We start from the raw sequence: 21685 nt of genomic DNA on the forward strand, positions 1-21685 counted from the left end.
TGTACAAAGAATTTCTGGGGAAAATTAAATCCAATTCTTCGGTAATTTTTTATACTTTTGGGATTTTCAGATGATGCCTTAGTGCAGTACCTAGGAACGATTACTTTTAACAAATTACGAAGTCCACGCGAGCGAAGTCGCGGGTAATTGCTAGTTTTAATATAAGGAGAGAACGTCATCAATGACACTAATTTTGTGGGTAATGAATATCAATTTCACAGTTATATTTAAAAACACGCAATATTGCTACAACAGGAAAATTAAGGTAAGAGATCATTGCTGCGGGAGCAACACAGCGTACCTGAAAATGCACTCTATAACCCTTATTTTCCTTAATACTAGTCACGCTCCTGAGCCACATACGGATATGCAGTGTATGAGAACAATTTTCGTTGTGTTTATTTTCTTACGCTGACGTGTAACGGAAAATGAACCTTGTTGTACCGTACTGTAGGCTTGACGTATTCAAGCACTCCTACAGTATAATTTATTTAAAGGTTTCTTTTCCTTTACGCGATGGCATAGGAAATGGAATGGCGTATGGCTTTTAGTGCCAAGAGTGTTCGAGGGCATGTACGGCTCGGCAGGTGCAGGTTTTTGATTTGATGCCCGTAGGCGACCTGCGCGTCGTGAGAAGGGGAATGAAATGAAGATGAAGACGACACATACACCCAGCCCCCGTGCCAGCAGAATTAACAAATAATGATTAAAATTCCCGATCCTGCCCGGAATCGAACCCGGGATCCCTGTAACCAAAGGCCAGCAGGTTAAACATTTAGCCATGTTGCCGAAAGATAGCATAGGAAAATGAACACAACGAAAAATTGTTGTGATAGACTGCATATCCTTATGTGGCTGATAGGCGTGACCAGTCTTAGGGAGATAATGGATAGAAAGAGCATTGTCAGATACGGGGTATTTCTCCCGCAGTGACGATGCGAAGGTATACTCACTAATAACTACAGGTAATATGAGGGAATTGCCAGAACATATTCCTGGGCAGAGCTCGATCGTACGCATGTGGATTTGTTGTATGTTACCCTTCAGTCTTTCAGAAAGGGAATTGGCCATTCTTTACCAACCTTTTGTTTCTTTCATACTGTGAGGTATTTTTAAGTATAAATTATCTTAACACCAGCACACACTGCAGTGGTAAAACCATTTTAATAAATGTATATTTAAATGTAACACTAATGAAGAATTTCCTCCAACAGAGAATTCTCTAAGGAAAGAGAGAAGGCGAAAGCCCGCGGTGATTTCCACAAGTTGAGAGAAAAACAACAGATAGAAGAAGATTTGAGAGGATACCTTGACTGGATAACGCAGGCGGAAGATATTGAACCAGAAGGAGAAGAGCATCTTCATAACCAAGAACAGAAATGTAAGTACACAAAAAAGTAGAACATTGCATCATTTATTGTAATGTTCTCCTCCGACTACTTATAAATGTTCAATTAGACGTGTGGATATTTATTCAATTATTATCCTCCTGTACATGCCATCCGTTCTGTTTATTTCTTTAGTAAAGAAAGTTAATTTCTTTCCTTCTTCCTCTCTAATAATCTCTGTACCCTGTAGGGTTGGTTTTTCCCTCGGACTCAGCGAGGGATCCCACCCCTACCACCTCAAGGGCAGTGCTTTGGAGCATGAGACATTTGGTCGGGGGTTAAAACTGGGGAGGAGGACCAGTACCTCGCCCAGGCTCCCTCACCTGCAATGCTGACCAGGGGCCTTGTGGAGGATTGGAAGATTGGAAGGGGTGGGCAAGGGACAGGAAAGGAAGCGGCCGCGGCCTTAAGATATGTACCATCCTGGCATTTGCCTGGAGGAGAAGTGGGAAACCACGGAAAACCACTTCAAGGATGGCTGAGGCGGGAATAGAACCCTTCTCTACTCAGTTGACGTCACGAGGCTGAGTAGACCCCATTCCAGCCCTTGTACCACTTTTGAAATTTCGTGGCAGAGCCGGGAATCGAACCCTAGCCCTCGGGGGTTGCAGCTAATCGCACTAACCACTACACTACAGAGGCGGACGAAAGTTAATTTAAAACTGTAAAAGTCGAATAAGGTAAATTGAGAAGAACTCAAGAGTAACGCCGTGAATCTTTCGAAATACATTTCGAGATCATATACTAATATTTTTTTTTGAAAATCACCAACATTTATGTAGCAAGTGTGGCTGTTAACACTTCTTAGTTGACTGTGTTTCGTTTTGTTCTCAATAGATCTTAGGTTTCAATACTTCTAGGTCCTTGAAACCGTACGGGGAATTCAGAGTTCATTTTCATAAAACCCGAGTGCCACTCCCGTTAGGCTCCCTTCACACACATCGGTTTTGACCGGCCGGTTCATGCCAGACTAAGTAGTGGATTCTGTAAAAGCATTATGGCTTTCACACATGCCGGTGTCCGGTAATGCGCCAGGTAGCAGCCGGACACGCTCAATGGATGATCCCTAGGCCTAGAGTGGTGCACGTGACTGTATGAGTGTTTTCACGCACAACCGTCATCAATCGTCCGTCTGCTCTCAGAAAGTACAGTTGAGTATAAATATGGAGGACGTCGAAATTGATATAGGTATAACTATTGATATCGTTGGTTGAGGCCAGACCTGTACTGTGGCATAAGTCAAGTGATATATACAAAGATCGGGATGGTATAAGGAAGGTGTGGAAAGAAGTATGTGAAGGTCTGAAGCACATTTTAGAGAACTGAGTGATAATGAAAAAAACACGTTTGGTAAGTAATTTTATTGCAAGTGATGACTTGACTACAGAAACACCTTTCATGATTGCATTTTAAACAAACAGAGACACTTTTAGGTCTTAAACCTTTGACATTTACCAATTAACGGCACCAATATCAGAAATGGACATACGAAAATAGTTAAAGAGCGTTTTTGCATCTTTACTTAGATCTTCGAATAGCGTATAAAACAGACCTGATTCGTCCCTCTTTTCATTTATTGGATGAACGCAACGAATTCTATTCCTTTTTTTGTTACGTTAATGCTAAAGCCACATGGCAATAACACGACTATGATTCATACTCTACAAGAGCTGGCATATGACTGAACGTCCGGTTTCAACCGGCAAGTGTGAAAATGAAACTCAGACCGGCCGGTCAATTGACGGCCGGTCAAAACCTGTGTGTGTGTGAAGGGAGCCCTGTTGTTTTGTGCGAATAAGTAATGTGGTTTTGCTCTCCGCCACAAGTTCAGTGAAGGGGGATTCAGCTCTTATCTGAAGGTCAGAACTGATAAGGGAACACCTACGTCGTTTGGGTTACCGTGGACGCGACGAGCAATTCTGTAGAAGATGGGATAAATGCCACTATGTTTTGGTATTTGTACTTGCTGGACTAATTTCATGTCATTTCTTCCTAAAGCTTAAAATACTGTTCTGAAGAATGTTCAAGTAATCCATCCACAAAGTAATTATAGATAGAAGGACTGTCATCATCCAGGTGCCGTCCTTTGGACCATTTCTTAAACCTTAGGTATTGATGTAAGTGATGTATTTCATTCAGAAGAACATTCGTAATTTATTTGAGTAACTAGAATATTTCAACACAGTCTTAATGGTAGATTGTGCTGAAAGCCTGCAATATAAATATCTAGGAGCATGGAAAGAGAAGCAGCGAGTAATATATGAAAATTAGCCTTCCTAAGACTAAAGTGATACCAGTAGGGAAGAAATCTAATATGGCTGAAAGCCAGGTAGGGAATACGAACTTGGAACACGTGTATTATTTCAAGTACTTAATATGTGTATTCTTCCAGGATGGTAGTATACTCAGTGAAATTGAATCAAGATGCAGCAAAGCTAATGCAGTAAGCTCGCAGTTGCAATCAACGGTTCAGAAAGAAATATGCCAGCTCTCGGACAAAACTATCTTTATATCGGTCTGTTTTCAGACCGAACTTACTGTACGGGAGTGAAGACTGGCTGGACGCAGGATATCATGTTCATACGTTGGAAGTAACGAACATGAGAGTAGTGAAAGCAATTGCTGGTTAAAACAGTTGGGAACAGTGGCAGGAGGGTACTCGAGATGAGAAAATAAAGGCTAAGTTGGGAATCAACTAGGTGGATGAAGCTCTGGTACAAAGCGGCCTCGGGAGTGGGGTCATGTGAAGGAGTTTAGGTTACCAAGGAGAATAATGGACTCAGCCGTGGGGGTAAGAGAAGTAGAGGGAGACAGAGGCAACCATGGTATGCTCAGTTTTCAATTATTTACTGATAAGAGGTTTGGAACTAATCGAGGCCGCAAAACTAGTTGCAAAAATGAGGACACTGGAGTCTCTTCGTTAATTCACAGAGGCTTGCAGACTAAACGAAGAAAGGCACATCAGTCTCTAATGAAGATGTATGTATGAATTTTTGTTGGGTATTCAGCCCGAAGGCTGGTTTTATCCTCAACAGATCCACCTGAGCTCTCATACATGGCCTAGGCGTGATTGAAGAAGCGTTCTAGGGAAAGGAAGAATGCGGTTGTTTTCCATTGCTGTCCTCAATGTATGTATGTATGTATGTATGTATGTATGTATGTATGTATGTATGTATGTATGTATGTATGTATGTATGTATGTATGTATGTATGTATGTTTGTATGTATGTATGTATGTATGCATGTATTGTGCCAGGAAAAGTTATAGAAAAAGGGGCATGAGACTTATCTAAGGGAGTGTTCAGTTCTTAGGAACCGGTACAGAAAAAGGTATTCGCAGTGCGAAATAGTAGATGTTGCTTTTAAATGTTAAGTTTATTCACCTTGTTGATAGCATGAACAATCCCTTCATTATTTCGTATTTGAAAATAGAAATTAAATTTAAATTTCTTCTGTTGGATTTAATTTTGCCCGATTCCAGCAATATTATGAATTTTAGTGAGTGTTTGCATCAAATGAAGTTCGAAACTAATCATCCTTTTCATTAAGTTCATAGAGTTCGCAAAATAAATATCACTTCACTTCGGAAAAGTAATTCTCCTGTCTTTCTAGAATATTATCACTTAGAATTCGTAAAGTCTTTCTAGAATGTTATCACTTAGAATTCCTAAAGTCTTTCTAAAATGAACACTTGAAATTCCTACAGTCTTTCTAAAGTTGACACTTGGGAATGAAGAAGGAAACGTAAAGTTACTCTTCTCGCAAAGTAGTACTACTCTATAATTTACGAGTGCTGTTTAACACTTTTAAAAAATCCGTGAATTATCTGACTTCTAATTGATAATGATAGTTCGTTGAAGATGAACTAATCACATTCTTAAAGTTCAGTTTTTGAGAAAAAAGTTTGTTGGTAAATGCACTCGTATCACCTGAATAATCTTGAAACTGGAACTGGAAAATGCGATTCATACGTTGGAAGTAACGAACATGAGAGTAGTGAAAATTATTTCTTGTTAAAACAGGTGCGAACAGTGGTAGGAGGGTACTCGAAATGAGAAAATAAAAGCTCAGTTGGGAATCAACTCGATGGATGAACTGCAACTAATGTCGTGATGTCCACCATAGTACCACGTACCATCTCCCGCGATGTACCATGTTAATTCTCACGCCGTACCACATTAATTCCCACGTCGTGCCGAACGTCAGGTTGATATGGTGAATTGGACACTCTGTCAGGATTTATGGCGTAACTAATGAGTTTCGCGAACACGAGACAGTTCAATTGACTGTATAAGTTACGAGTGTGGGATGAACACGATTTGATTAAGTGAAAAATGTAAAATCACTAGTATAAAGTAATTAGAAACGCAGTTCGAACCACATTTTATCGTGCATATTTTCAAAATTAGAAACACAGTTCAAAAGTAATTATAGCTTGATTAATTAGAAGCACAGTTCAAAATAATTATGGCGTAGAAGCACATTTCAAAATAATTATGGTTTGATTAATTAGCAGCACAGTTCAAGACACAGTTGATCAAACACAGATCCTACTGTTTGCACACGTAATTTACATCACTGTCTTTAAAGCTCTACGTATGACGAATGTCTAGTTTCTAATAAAGTACGAGTTCAAATGATTATCGTATTACCAAATGTAAATTTAGTTCACTCACAACACAAGTCTGATGTAGTTTAAATGTCCCTAACTATTCGTTGCACAAGAATTCAGGAATTAATATGGATTATTTCCATTAAACAGAGTTGGTATTCCACTAAATTGTTATAAAATAACCTTAATATTCACTCGGTTATTCACTATCACAGTTTGAAATAAGTCATGTTTGAATTTCAATACAAGGATAAGCTAAATAAAGTCATTCACATTCTGGCACGAAAAATACTAAGTTCGCGAATCTCAAAAATATTAAAAGTCCTGAAGTAGTACTGTGAAATGTAAAGTTCGTCTCGAAGCACTGGAAATTTTCTAAGTTCTAAAATACTGTATATCATTTACAAGTTCGACGATGATTATGTCAAAGATAACACGCGACGGCGCCGTAATACCTGTCTGTGTCGGTGCGACGTAAAGCAAGTTGTAGTATTTATAAAGAACCTACTAGTTGTCCGGTTCCATGGCTAAATGGTTAGCGTGCTGGCCTTTGGTCACAGGGATCCCAGGTTCGATTCCCGGCAGGGTCGGGAATTTTAACCATCATTGGTTAATTTTCCTGGCACGGGGGCTGGGTGTATTTGTTGTCTTCATCATCATTTCATCCTCATCACGACGAGCAGGTCGCCTACGAGTGTCAAATCGAAAGACCTGCACCTGGCGAGCCGAACCCGTCCTGGGATCTCCTGGCACTAATAGCCATACGCCATTTCATTTACCTTCCAGTAATTCATTTTGAAAGTAATGCGGACGTTAAGGGGCCCTTACTATCAAGATTCGGCCCTTTCTATCATACTTTAATATTACATGCAAATTTTAACGTTAATGTTTTTGCAAACTTTCGTCCGACTCATCTGATGAATGGTCAATGTTGATGCCTCCGGTTCAGAGAGTCCCGGGTTCTATTCCCGGCTGGGTTGGTGATTTTAATCGCCTATGATTAATTCTTCTGGCCCCGGGACTATGTGTTTGTGTTTGTCCCAACACTTTCCTCTTGATATTCAGACAACACACTACACTACCAACCCCCACACAAACCTCCATATAGGGTTGGCGTCAGGCCGTAAAACAGGGCCAAATCTACATGTACGACGCAGTTCGCACCCGCGACCTCACAGATGTGGGGAAAAGCGGTAGACAAAGAAGAAGTTTTTGCAAATTTTCCTCCAAAATTCTTATCATACATTTGTTAGTAGATTATACACTAAATGTTTATGGCTATTTCACAACTATGGCATCTTATTATATCGTTGGTGTATTCTAACGTAAATTAAGAAATGACTTCATTCTATTTTCAGCTAAAACTGCAAATGAAACGGAAAATCCAGATCAGTTGGAAGGCGAAGAGGGGGAAGTGGAGCAAGAATCATGGTGGAGGAAAAAGAAAAAAGACTTTGACAGGTAAATCTAAATATATTCATAATAAAGTTGCAACTAGATACAATGCATTTCTTGGATTGTAAATCTGAGGTACACAATAATTTGTAAAACAACAGTCGGATACTGAATACTTTTCAGAAGACATACATCTTCAACTGATCATTAATGCAGTAGGTTTGTTACATTAGAAAACGTTTAAATAAATATTAATTTCCATCGGTTAATTACTTTCTGTGTGTTCATAAATTTGTTCATTTCTCCAGTCATATGGCATTCCATACTATTGTGCTGTTCAGTGCTTGTACTGTAAGAAGTGCTTTCATGATCACCCATTCTAGTTTGCCTGGGAATCTCATTTAAATAGTTAAAAGGAGAGTTTATTCAACGTCTTTACGGTCTGCTATTGCATAACTCATCTTCTAGAGACGAGTTCATTAGTTGTTTTGATTCTCATCCACTCACGATGTTACAATTACCCTCCTACTGGTACAGATTCATTCCGTCCCTAATGTCATTATGGATACCCTCGATCGTTGATTGTTCTTCTTACTTTCATGTTTCTCACCTCCGGTGACTCGCATTCGGCGGAATTAGTTTGAACTGCGAACATGGTTCAATTCTTGGGTCTGTCTGAACATTATGACCGGTTTAAGTTACTTGAATAGGGTCCACTCAATTTTAGGTGAAAAAGAGTGCACAACTAGGTTAAAATCCTTCTTTCATCCATCCTCCATTGTTCTTCCGACGGTAGACTCTTCCACTTCAGATGAATGCCAGGATGGTACCTAACATGCCGACCATGATCCCTTTTTCCAAATCCTATCCCTAATGAATTACAAATGCACTTACTACAACAGATAACACAGCAATGGAGTACAGACAGATTTCTCGCATTCTCAGTACACCGGTAAGTCGACCAGAATATCACAAACTTCTTATTTGATGCAGTAACAACAATGACGACAACTCTGAATCAGGGTCAGTTCATAACTAGAATTAACTTTCTCCTATACATCGTGACTGAAAGCTCGCTGGAGTAACTTTGCTAATTCTCTCGGATTTTTCTGCCCGAATACTTATAAACGTCTACCTGCTCCGATCTCTCCTGTCTCTTCTCAACTCACGGTCAGGTTTTCAAGTTTGAATTCCAGTGCGGTCGGATGTTATTTAGAAATGCATAAATTCAGACATTTTGGCTTACCTTAAAGTGTATACCAATTGAATAGACATTTAATATATTATTATTACAATTATTGAAATTAAAAGAGCAGATTCATGTAGAAAGTGGAAAGTATAAGACTGGTGACTAAAGTATCTAGCAAATGTTGCAGAATAGGTTATGATATGATTTTAATACATGATATTGTATCTCGGATTAGTTATTCAAGTGATTATTTATACATTTATTTCGAGCATGGAAATATATAAAGAATGTGTAGACTGTGTATGGACATTGAAATTTATTCACATATTTCTACTTGTTTGTCAAGAATCTCATTGATATTATTATTTCTCTTTCCTTAGAATTAATCGGAGGTTACGACGGGGTTGTAGAAAGGCTGTTAAATCTCAAGCATTTTACTGGCTTATTATTATGCTAGTGTTCTTAAACACCGTAGTGTTAGCAACGGAACACTACCAACAACCTAAGTGGCTTGATGATTTTCAAGGTAATTATTCATCAAATCCTTCATGTAAATGCGGTAGGTATGAAAAAGTCTTTTTCTTGTAAGTAGCTGGGAGATATCTCATTTATAACCCCACCATCTACGACTTCTTCCTCAATTTGACGTAATATATTTTATTTAATAATATAGAAGAGCCACGTTCTTCACGTATGGCCTTCCTGTACAGTTAAGCGTTGGACGAACAAGATATTTGCCTATCAATTCTGAGAAAGGAGCTTGGTTGTAATGGAAGGAGGATATCTTAGAATACATCAAGATGATTTTCCATTGTATTTTCGATTTATTTTTCGTCCGTAAAGAACGGCGTCTGCCCTACAGACAAGGTGACAATGGAGGTCAACAATGACAAACCAAATACATTGAGCAATTAATTGTAAGACAAATGTTGAACTCATCTATTTTTATATAAATGGTTGTTCAATATGTGAACAGAATCCTTCAGTGTTCTCATTAAATGCTCTTATATTCCGAGTCACACAAGTCCAGTCAAGTCATAATCTTCCTGGTCCACAGACAAGATGTTTCAGGAGCACCGACAAGGAAACCTCTTACTTCCCATGTATAGTCAGTTGGGTTATATCACTCAAGAGAGGTTTTAAATGTATAGTGAGTTGTTCATAGATTTTATATTGTATTTGAGGGGGCCCGATTTTTTTTATTTTGCCAGGTCAGCCCGTACCACATTCGTTACGCCTCTGTCTCGATCGCAGTGGTCCATTCCGAAGAAGATACACACGAAGATCCCTTGGTGTGGACCGTTCGTGTGGCCAACGCATATTTAAGGACATACGAAGACGGCATGATAAACCGGCGTAAATTACGATAACAGAACAGTGAAGTGGCAATTATTATAAATCATGAATTTGGTGGTAAAACAAATAGTATGAACATAAATCAATAATTATCGGTGAATTCTGACGATTAGTGAATCCAGTTGTAATTAAAATTCTATTAAGACTTATAGGATGTTTGTTCTGGAGTTTCAGGGTTTCGGTCCAGGGTCATACGCCATGATGCAATACCATAACCTGAATCCCCGACAAAAAGAACATCTGCACAATTGCTTGTCATTACTCTGCAAACATTAGAGTTTCGCCCGGGAATCGTGCACTAAACCAGGCCAAGTGACGTCCACACTAGTAAACTCTTCACTCGCGTTGCATGTGGCTTGCACATTTATGCTTGGTAGTCATTTCCTAATCACCAAGATGATGCTGCTTTTTTGTAAGAGCATGTGTACAACAGCCCCTATAGCATGAGGGAAATCGTACCTTTCCTGTCACTGAATTTTGGGCAGCCTGTAGAGCCTAGAATGTCATTGAAAACTTTATCCAGTAAGTAACGTTTGCTTAAATAGCAATCGGAACTTCGTAAATTGTACGGGCTAGGCCTTCTGTACTTTGATTAACACCTACGCCTTCAGCCACGCCACTCTGAAAACCAGGTTCGCTAATCCAAATCCTGCAGCTAACTCGTTCGATAATGTTTTGAATGGAATTGAATTCGGAAGAACTTGCTCTGCATTTGCCGAATTACGCTAGTTGGTGTCAACATAAAATTACTCTAAGTAATATGTTGAAATTTTCACGAATCTTTAATCATTGTTATGATTTTTTCTATGTGAACTCGTAAAACGCACGTTTTGCTTTTCAGACCTATAACGTTCCTTATAATTAAGGATATCAGTGTCTACGCGAGGTTTATAGGTGTTCCTTCTTCCTGACCATCCATACAATACTCCATTATTGCCCGTGTAGCCGTTTTAATTCATCGTCATTCAACTTCAGAGGTAATTCGCTGATCTAAGATTTTAGTAATTTTTGATGGCAAACTACTTTAACCTAACAAACAAACCTCTACAGCCCTGACGGACCTTGGCCTACCAAATGACTGCTACCCCGAAGGCCTGCAAATTACGAGGTGACGCTTCTCAGCCGTTACTTTTGGCTTTCCAGACCAGGGTCCTATCTAACTGAGAGATAGTTCCTCGGTTGATCTCACGTAGGCCGAGTGGATTTCTAAGCAGGCCTCAGATCCAGGCAAAATCGAACCCGGGGGCTCCAACTCACTGTGCATAGACAGTCGGTCCACTTCAACCTTTCATTACAGTAATTTGAACTGGAATGTCTTAAGATGTATCTCATTATATTGCAGTTTAGTTCAGATTTCAAGAATAAATTCGTTTAGGCAGCATAAATTGGTAAATTATAACTTACTTCATGCAAGGTATTTTTAATATAACATTTTTCTCTTTGTTCCAGACTGGACTAATCTCTTCTTTGTTGCTCTCTTTTCAATGGAGATGTTAATCAAAATGTACAGCTTAGGATTTCAGGTAAGAACATTTATGGATTTAATACTTTATTATCGTTATTCTTATTATTATGTTGGAATTAGCTTCAAATTGCTCTTTTCCACCTGTTAATTGGAAACTCCCTCTGAATTTTATTAGATATTTCCGTGGGATTTGTAATTTTTAAAGCGTATTTAAATTTTCTTCATATACACAGTCGTTGTGTGTTGCTATTTGGATTTTCCAAACGGTTCCCCGATTTATTCCTATCGAGTATGCTTGGGGCGCAATCGGGTGTACTATAACGAGTGACAGGTTCCTCCGCAGCATATTTAGAGTTGCAGATGACTTTGCGAACGATTCAAACTTCATATCTCAGTGGCTGCTGAACAATCTTGTTCTCAGCTTGGAAACCGTAGTACTGGATGTATCGGTGTATGGGATGACCGTATTAACTGTTTAACGCAATACCTAACGTCCGCGTTATGAAATAGTCGTGTCTCACTTCATGGAGTATGTTGACATCAAACGGTTCTGCTATGAACGTCTTCGCTCAGTTCGTTACTCTTCTTAATCCATTTACCCTCCACGGTTGCTTTTTGCCTAGGACTCAGCGACGAATCCCACCTTTACCGCCTCAAGGGCAGTGTCCTTGAGCGTTAGACTTCGGGTCGAGTGGATACAACTGGTGAGGAGGACTAGTACCTCGCCCAGGCGGCCTCATCTGCTATGCAGAGCAGGGGCCTTGTGGGGATGGGGAGTTTGGAAGGGATAGACAAGGAAGAGGAAAGGAAGTGACCGTGGTCTTAGGTTAGGTACCATCCCGGTATTTGCCTGCGGTAGAAGTGGGAAACCACGGAAAACCACGGAAAAACCCCTCTACTCACTTGACCTCCCGAGGATGAGTGGCAGAGCCGGGAATCGAACCCAGCCTTCAGGGGTGGCAGTTAATCACACTAATGAATACACTAAAGAGGCGGACAACTCTTCTTGCCTGTGGAAATAAATTAACTTGCAATGTTCTTAGTTTATGTACATGACAGCATATTATTAAGTGTTTTATACCGATAGCTTCTTTTGTTATACTTTTAGATAATTCTGTGTGTTTCTTTTCAGGGATATTTTGTTTCACTTTTTAATCGCTTTGACTGTTTCGTCGTAATTGGAAGTATTGGAGAAATTGTTTTAACACACACCAAAGTAATGCCTCCCCTTGGGGTATCTGTACTGAGATGTGTGAGACTTCTCCGTGTGTTCAAGGTGACCAAGTGAGTTTACAGTAAGCATTCCATATGAGTGGCCATTTTGGGCATTAAGTAGATATAGTTAAGTTAGTAGAAAATATTCTCCTTTAATTCAGTATACCATTCGAAGCCGTATTTTAAATGTTTGGGTGTTATGTAAAAGCAATATCATTTTTGCTCAACGTTGCTCAAGTAATCTGTAACAAATACATAAGTACAGCAAAGCGTCGAATATTCGAGCATTCTTTTCGGTAATCGCGTTTAGTTCACATGATTGTAACTAACATAGAAAATCAAAACTTAAGAGTTCGTCACTAACTCCCTTATAAAGAATACACCATAAGGTAATGGTAATGGTAAAGGATTATTCTCAGCAAAATTAGTTTAACTATTTATTTCCAAATATAATTATTAACGTAGTTTATAAGATAAACTGTATGACAAAACTGCTTTAGAACTGTTTTCAAACTAATTGTAAGGGAATTTCGGGAAATTTGATGCTCGTCTAGTCGACGCTGAGTGTGTATTCACTATTCTTTTATCAAGTGTGGCGACTGTTTTTGAATCATCTAATTATAATTTTTGGGTGCTGGCTCGAATGTCTACATCGTAACTAAACGGTCTCAACTATACCTCTCCAATATTTAGATAAATATACATTTTAGAAGGTAGGTTTTGAAGAATGTTGTTAAAGTTGTTTACAGCGACATATAAGAACATTGTTGTTTTATGATTAAATATTTATATAATATTAATTATATATTATTAATAATTATTAATATTATTAATATTAATAATATTTATTAATTATTAATATTATATTAATATAATGTATTGAACACAGTAATATCCCCCTGATAACCTGAAATGTCTCCACAGTTCCTGCAGTGTGATTCATAAAGTTATCATAAAGAAACAAATTTGACAAATTAATCATTTAAAGTAAAACGCTGGACGTGTTTGTATTGCTAAAGAAACAAATATACCCACAATTTTGTGGATATATCATTAGATAGCATGAAATATGTGGAATGGTGATGAATACAAATTGCAGTTAATCGTGGATGTAAATTGTGGAATCAAGTTTTTTGTTAAGAACTCATTCAATACATTACCTTATGCTCCATTCTGTCTGGCAGTGGACGAAATAAGAGGATCCTATAAATTTACGACTAATTCAGGTGCGGCGATCGATTTTGCATGTAAAGGATATTGCTTTATTCAAGCAAATGTTAAAAAAAGAGTATTTTCTTCTCTCAGTCGAATGAATAGTCACGCAGAGCAATTTCTTTGCGGTTTTCATTAGTGTTACGGGATAGCCTATGTTCAGTGCAAAATTTCAGTAAAAATCTTTTCCTTCTGAGTTATATATTTACTATGACTCTAAGTTTCACCGCGGATTAGAAAAAGTAAGTTCTACAAAATCCAATACTCTAGGAGGCTCCATTGAAATTGTCATATGAGCTCAAGTACACGTTTTAAACATAAAATCCTGTTCCCCTTCTTCTTCCGTTTTCAGTACTCTATTTATTTTGCAGGACTTCCGATATGAATACATATGGCATATTAATTAGTTTTAAGCTGAGAAAAATGTTGATAATCCAATTCTTTATGGAACTTCTAGATAAAGAAGTTACAGAAGCAGGAAATCATTATCGAAGGAAGCAGTCAAAGATTGTTAGTGTAATTATTCTGCATTGGATAAATTAAATGGCCTTCATGAATGTACGGCGGACTTCTATCACTGCATTTCCGATAATTTACCAATTTCAAATCAGCACGGAGTCAGATCTCTCCTTCGTTCTCGTATTTTCCTTATTAAGTAATGAGTGGAACATGTAGAAAAACTTGAACTAGGTTACACTACGGCAGCTTTCAACTAGACTATATGACACCTATAAAGAATTTTACTTATGAGAAATATATCAGAGTGGTAGGCTTAAATGTGTAATAAATGTTACCACATGAGTATTTACCCAGTTTCTAGGTATGTTGTTAGATTAATTGATGTATATGTTCTGCTCTTTATTTCAGATATTGGAGATCATTGTCAAATCTCGTTGCTTCCCTTTTGAACTCCATCCAGTCGATTGCTTCACTTCTACTTCTCTTGTTCCTTTTCATTGTAATATTCGCTCTTCTGGGGATGCAAGTATTTGGTGGAAAATTTGATTTTAATCCCTCGAAACAGAAAGCGAGAAGCAATTTTGACAGTTTTTGGCAAAGTTTGCTGACAGTATTTCAGGTAATAATTCTGAATTTGTAAGATTAATATTAGAAGGATTTAAATTTATGAATATATTTCAGGGTAGTATTGTTATATTGTTTCATTTAATATTTTCTCTCCAGAATTAGTGCATTGTGTGTTCAAATTATACTTTGGGAAACTTCTTTTGATGTTTTATATTATTATGATACAAATATTTGTGTACATTGACTCATTATTATGCGTTCAAATCTCCCACTAGTAGCACAAGTCACTGTAAAATTGTATTTAATATTCACGATAGTTTAAAAACTTGCAATAAAATTGCAATTCGTTCTACAAGTGTACCAATACCTCCTACAGACAAGGGCTGGACAGTAGTAGGCCATCATTAGTTATTTTACTACCCAAATAACAATATTCATCCACATTCTTTAAGGGGAGTACGTAGTGCCTATGCTGACAATGGTAATTTCTCCATTTTTAGGTACGCTCAGGTAAAAGGTCTTTTGTCCTACAGATTTTAAACTTCATAGTGTTATTGTATGAACTTTCTTCTTTTCATTGCTATCTTTAGTTTTAGGATTAGATGCATGGTAATTTTTTGGGATTTTTTTCCAAATTTAAAAAATGTTCATAAAAAATTTGAGTAATTATAATTTTTTTCTGGTCTCATATATTAACATACAAAATAAGCTGGTAGCTTTACAGAGAGAAGGTATGGAAGTATCAATGATAATTATTTCAGATTTCTACCTTTTGTAGTTTTTTGACTGAGCGTACCGATATTTAAAAAGGCAGAGAAAATTAACTTTAAAGTTTAGCCTATATAAATCTTACTTAAGATGTAGTCTAGAATCCTCCTGCTGCATATTCCTAATTCTCCTTGTCTTCCAGACTCCTTTTTTAACTCTTCTTGACTCCCTTATCTTGGCCTCCACTATAAACAGCTTTTTATCCTCTATTTTGATCCGACGAACATCAAAATCTTGAAACGCACTGAGCGAATTCCACCCTGGTTGGATCCCCAGCTGTTCTAGAACTTTAATTCTGACTGAATTTCCCACATTAAATGATAAAACAGCATCATGTACTCCAAATTTTAAGGTTTTATATCCAGCAGAAATATTTTTAGGTACACGGCTCCAAATAGAATCGTTTACATTTTGGGTTTTCCCATGCAAACATTTCTTCAATACTTCGGCATGGGCAAGATCCTTGTAAATGGGCTTAATCAGAAGCATCACTTCTTCGTGGAGTCCATGGTATTTGTAGGTTTCCTTGTCTTTATTATACATGCATCAAAAACCACGACAAGCAACTCAGTAACCCGAAATAATAAGCTAACATAAAAACCTTAAAGAAAAATCTAATATTGCTATAACTTGAAGTTGGATTAAAGAGATTATCTGTAAAAATGTTATGAAGTTGGATTAAACGTGTTCAGATCCTAGATATTATTTGTACATCATACGGTATAATTATGTCTTGGAAAACTTCATGTTAGTTTGTTCTCTCTTTCTGTCTAATCTTGGGCAAGTTTCGATACTGATGCCGTTTGTGCTATTTTGGATATTTCTGTTGTTGTGGGCAACTTTTCTTCATAATATTTCGACTGATGAGAATTCCCAACATAGCCTATGCAGTTCAATAATGTACTTGCATTTCCTAGAAGGTTATCAGAGTAAAATCAAGCCTGCAATCACAGGAGGGCGTGCGCATTTGTAAATGGGAGGGGCCAGGGAATATCCAAATTATGGGCACTTGTAACGCGATTTCGCTGAAATAAAAAATGGTGCTCCATTGTACACATACCAAAGAATACTGAAAAATGAAAATGAAAACCTACAACCTGTTTTCCAGTCATTGACCGGGTCAGGGATGTAATGAATGAAGCATATAGAGGCTGTTATTACAATGGGGTCGCCACTCCCAAGGTGATTTATTAATGAGTGATAAATGCTATGAAATGATAATGGAGAGTGTTGCTGGAATGAAAGATGGCAGTGAAAACCGGAGTACCCGGAGGAAAACCTGTCCCGCCTCCGCTTTATCCAGCACAAATCTCACTTGGAGTGACCGGGATTTGAACCACGGTATCCAGCGGTGAGAGGCCGACGCGCTGCCGTCTGAGCCACGAAGGCTCTACCAAAGAATACTAAAATACATTAAAATGAAATTCGCAAATTTTTGCAAAAATTTACGTACGTACTCCCCTTAAGACGTCATTTCCTAATGTGATATTTCCTGCATCACCTGCATTTGTACGACTGCACTCCATTACATTTATTTTGGACTTTTCCATTTTCATCTTCAACTCCTTCTCTAAGACTCTTCCCATACCATTCAGCAATTTCTCCAGATCTTCTGCAGGCTCAGATAAAATAATCATCGGCAAATCTTAGAGATTTTATTTCCTCTCCTTGGATTATTATTCCTTTTCCAAATTCCTCTTTGATTTCCTTTACCGCCTGTTCAGTACAAACATTGAAATGGAGGGGGGCAAACTGCAGCCTTGCGTCACTTCTTTCTGTATTGCCGCTGCTTTTTCAAAGCCCTCGACTCTTATCACATCAGACTGATATTTTTATGCATCTTTTAGATAATGCTTCTTTGTCGGTACCTGATTCCGATCACCTTCAGGATATGAAATAGCTTGGTCCATCAACGTTATCGAATACCTTTTCTAGCTCTACGAACGCGATGTACGTGGGCTTGTCCTTTTTAATTCCGGCCTCTAATATCAGATGTTAAGTCAAAATTGCCTCACGTGCCCCTATATATCTTCTGGGACCGACGATCTAGATGTTAGACCCCTTTAAACAACAAGCGTCATCATCAAATAGCGAATATTAAGATTAACTTAAATATTATATTTAAGTTGTCCGCCTATTCAATACATATACAGGGTGTTAGGGGTATACGTGCAGATATTAAGCTAGACGGCAAAGCAAAATACATCTCACAATATATGCTATGTACTTTTTACCTTGTCCTATTAGTTTGCCCATAACTGAGCCAAATATTTCAGGACCTAATGTGTTTTGAACGGCCGTAGCAAGATATGCCTGTTACGTCATTCTTTCCACGCGTAGTGGAAGTACAGTAGCAGAGTATAGGGCTTGTTGAACCTGTTTCTTATCGCAGGCCAACGCATGTTGTTGTGCACTTCCCCTAAAGCCTTGGCAAGTAGGAGAGGATGACTCACGTGCCAAGCCACTTGCTGTACTCGAAACGCGGTCTAGGGTACTCTGTGTGAAATGTACACAGAATTCTTACAGTGGCCTCGAACCAGCACATACATGCGAATCAAGTATTGTGTAGTTGTGTGTGATTTTTAAGACGTCAGTGGCATTACTCAGTGATCCAAGCTGACAAAATGAAAGGAAATAGTTAATAAGTAAATGGAAAATGAGCGCAACATTTCTGTACTCTTATTGCGACAGTCTACGATGAATTTCTGACAATGGACAATGAGAGTTTTCTATGCTTATTCATAAACTTTTCAGGTCAATGAAAGGACGGTGGACACTGAAAGAAGAGGCTGTAAGTATTCAGTCATACTGTTATTAATGAGACAGATTTCAAAAACCGTAGCTGCAACTATGCGTGAACATTGCTCGAAGGAAAAATAGCTACTGTGGATTTGTTTTGCTAGTTACTTTACGTCGCACCGAGACAGATAGGTCTTATGGCGACGATGGGACAGGAAAGGGCTAGGAGTGGGAAGGAAGCGGCCGTGGTCTTAATTAAGGTACAGCCCCAGCATTTGCCTGGTGTGAAAATGGAAAACCACGGAAAACCGTCTTCAGGGCCGTCGACTGTGGGGTTCGAACCTGCTATCTACCGAATACTGGATACTGGCCGCACTTAAGCGACTGCAGCTATCGAGCTCGGTCTACTGTGGAATTGCCGCCGGGCATTTCTAATAGAAGGCTTATTCTTCTTTTTCCTAATCTGTTTACCCTCCAGGGTTGGTTTCCGGACTCACCTCTACCGCCTCAAGGGCAGTGTCCTGGAGCGTGAGACATTGGGTCGGGGGATACAACTGGGGAGAATGACCAGTACCTCGTCCAGGCGGCCTCACCTTCTATGCTGATCAGGGGCCTTGCGGGGGAATGGGGAGATTGGAAGGGATAGACAAGGAAGAGGGAGGGAAGCGGCCGTGGCCTTAAGTTAGGTACCATCCCGGCATTTGCCTGGAGAAGTGGGAAACTACGGGAAACCACTTTCAGGATGGCTGAGGTGGGAATCGAACCACCTCTACTCATTTGACCTCCCGAGGCTTAATGGACCCCGTTCCAGCCCTCGTACCACTTTTCAAATTTCGTAGCGGAGCTGGGAATGGAACACGGGCCTCCGGGGGGTGGCAACTAATCACACTAACCACTATACCACAGAGGTGGACAGAAGGCTAATTACTGGCCAGTAAGTGCCGATAGGTAATGTAACGGACCCGTTTAATTAAAACTTCCGTAATAATAATGTTACTACTACTACTACTAATATCTTAACGTTTCACTAACTAATTTGCACGGTTTTCGGAGACACTGAAGTGCCAGAATTTTGTACCGCAGTACTTTTTTAAATGCAAGTAAATCCACAGACACGAGACAGGCGTATTCCAGCACCTTCAAATACCACCGAACTGAGCCGCCATCGAACCTGCCAAGGTGGGATCAGAAGACCAGCCCTCTATCGTCCGAGCTACTCAGACCGCCATTGGAGCTTAGAGTAAGTTGATCATGCGGTTAGGGGCGCGCAGCTGTGAGCTTGTATTCTAGTGATAGTGGGTTCGAACTCCACTGTCGGCAGCCAGGAAGATGGTTTTTCGTAGTTTCCCATTTTCACATCAGGGAAATGCTGGGACTGTACCTTTATTAGACTTCGAACGCTTCCTTCCCACTTGTATCGCTTTTCTCTCCCATCGTTGCCGTAAGACCTATTTGTGTCGGTGCGACGTAAAACAATTTGTAAGTACTTGTTTCGGTAATTTCGGAGACATGTCTGCAATTATAATATTAATAATAATTCGGACCTGTTAAAAGTTCACTATTTTCTTTAGTGTTTTCTGACAGATTACGAGCTACGAAGTTTGAGTGGGGCGATAAACTTTTATTTTCATAATAGTTAGTAATAATAGACTAACACAGTTTTTATAATAATATTGTTAATGGCTTTTCGACGGATGCAAGCTGACAGCTGCGCGCTCCTAATCGCACGGCCAACTCGCCCAGTAATAATAATAATGATAATAATAATAATAATAATAATAATAATAATAATAATAATAATAATAATAATAATAATAATAATACATCTTTACGTGCCAATGGAGACGCGCGGTGTTGGAATTTTGCCCACAGGTATTCTGTAACGTGCCTGTAATCTACCGATCAGAAGCGGTCGTATTTGAGTACCTTCAAATACCAGCGGACTGAGCCAGGATCGAGCCTGCTAAGTTCATGAAACCAGTGCTTGAACCGTCTGAGCCACTCAGCCTGGCAACGTTTATTTTGATACGTTTAATAGGCACTGCAAAATCAGCAGTAAGCTAGAAGGCATTTAAACATGTTCTCTTCGGTTGGAAGCACGAAAGGAAGGTACGTTTAATTAATTTATGTTCATAACATGTCCCTTACTGGTATGAAATAAAACGTTCGATGTGTTTTGACATTTCAGTTCCGATACTACTCACTTGGAAATCATATCCCATGCATTCTTTCGTTGACGTAATAAACTTTATTTACATAGACGTCAACGCGGGATGTTTCTGCATACGGCGAGTTGCACTCCCAAAAGACCATGATATTGAAATCGCACTGTGGGAGAATATTCCACGTAAGCAGTTCGACAAAAGCACTAAACGTGTCTCGTGCCGATTCGGTTGTCTGCTGTACCTAGGAAACCGGTCTGTCTGACCTTGACCTGAATAACAGCTGTCAGAGATGCGATTTATCGTCCGTACTAGTACGCGAGTTACTTCGTAGTTGTAGCATCAGTAGTATTATTGGAATAATGCCAGTGTATGAGTACCACGAATACCATGATATGCTGCTAGTGTATCGTGTGGCAGAACAGAATACGGGTCGCCCTTCATGAATCTATCGGGAAATGCTTCGAGCAATTTATATTTTGTTTTTTATTCACTACGAGTTAAAACAGAGGACACTTTGCGTTTTAAGGGCCGATGACATTAAGACAGCAATCATCATCATCATCGTCGTCGTCGTCGTCGTCATCATCATTATCATCATCACGTATAAATATTCAATAAAATAATTGTTTTATATTCATCATTACTGAAATAGGAAGTATAAGTTAACATTTAACTTAAGAAGGTTGCCTAGAGTGTTTTGTTAATTTACAAAAGAAAAATTAAAATTTAGTGTAAGGCAATCTGTATGTTTTTGTTTTCTAAACTGTTGTACTGTAATGTTTAACATAGGTACATTTTTTTTGTTCACAGGCGTTTTCGTGTACGTTCGTAAATCCGTACGTTTCTATTCGAGATAGTCTTGTTACCGTCCACCTGGAATTACGGAGCCCGTACTGTATGTTAGTTATTTTTCTACAACAGAGTGTTACTCATGCGACTGTAGTTCCTACGACCACGCCACTCTTATGTCTGTGTCACTAATGTGCGCTTTATTCGGCTCTGTACTGCTTGACCATGTGGCTCTCGTTACCTTCTTCTTCCTCTTCTTCTACTGCAGCCTTATGTCTTATTCTACCGACATCATCTTAACACGCAGTAGCGTAATCTGTTGCGATTTGCCGAGCTCGATAGCTGCAATCGCTTAAGTCCGGCTCC

At 38.9% G+C, this 21685-nt stretch overlaps 1 protein-coding gene across 4 annotated transcripts in view; it reads left to right on the forward strand.

The window, feature by feature from the left end:
- Positions 1-21685, forward strand: part of Ca-alpha1D (Ca[2+]-channel protein alpha[[1]] subunit D) — a 1069984-nt gene that overhangs the window by 768862 nt on the left and 279437 nt on the right. For all 4 annotated transcript variants that reach the window (XM_067140589.2, XM_067140588.2, XM_067140586.2 and 1 more), the window contains 6 exons: positions 1215-1381; positions 7359-7461; positions 8965-9110; positions 11390-11463; positions 12538-12689; positions 14700-14910. In XM_067140589.2, the coding sequence (XP_066996690.2) occupies positions 1215-1381; positions 7359-7461; positions 8965-9110; positions 11390-11463; positions 12538-12689; positions 14700-14910 (853 nt within the window). The remainder of the gene's footprint in view (positions 1-1214; positions 1382-7358; positions 7462-8964; positions 9111-11389; positions 11464-12537; positions 12690-14699; positions 14911-21685) is intronic.

This window comes from Anabrus simplex, chromosome 2 (assembly GCF_040414725.1).
Source record: "Anabrus simplex isolate iqAnaSimp1 chromosome 2, ASM4041472v1, whole genome shotgun sequence".
Taxonomy (NCBI): domain Eukaryota; kingdom Metazoa; phylum Arthropoda; class Insecta; order Orthoptera; family Tettigoniidae; genus Anabrus; species Anabrus simplex.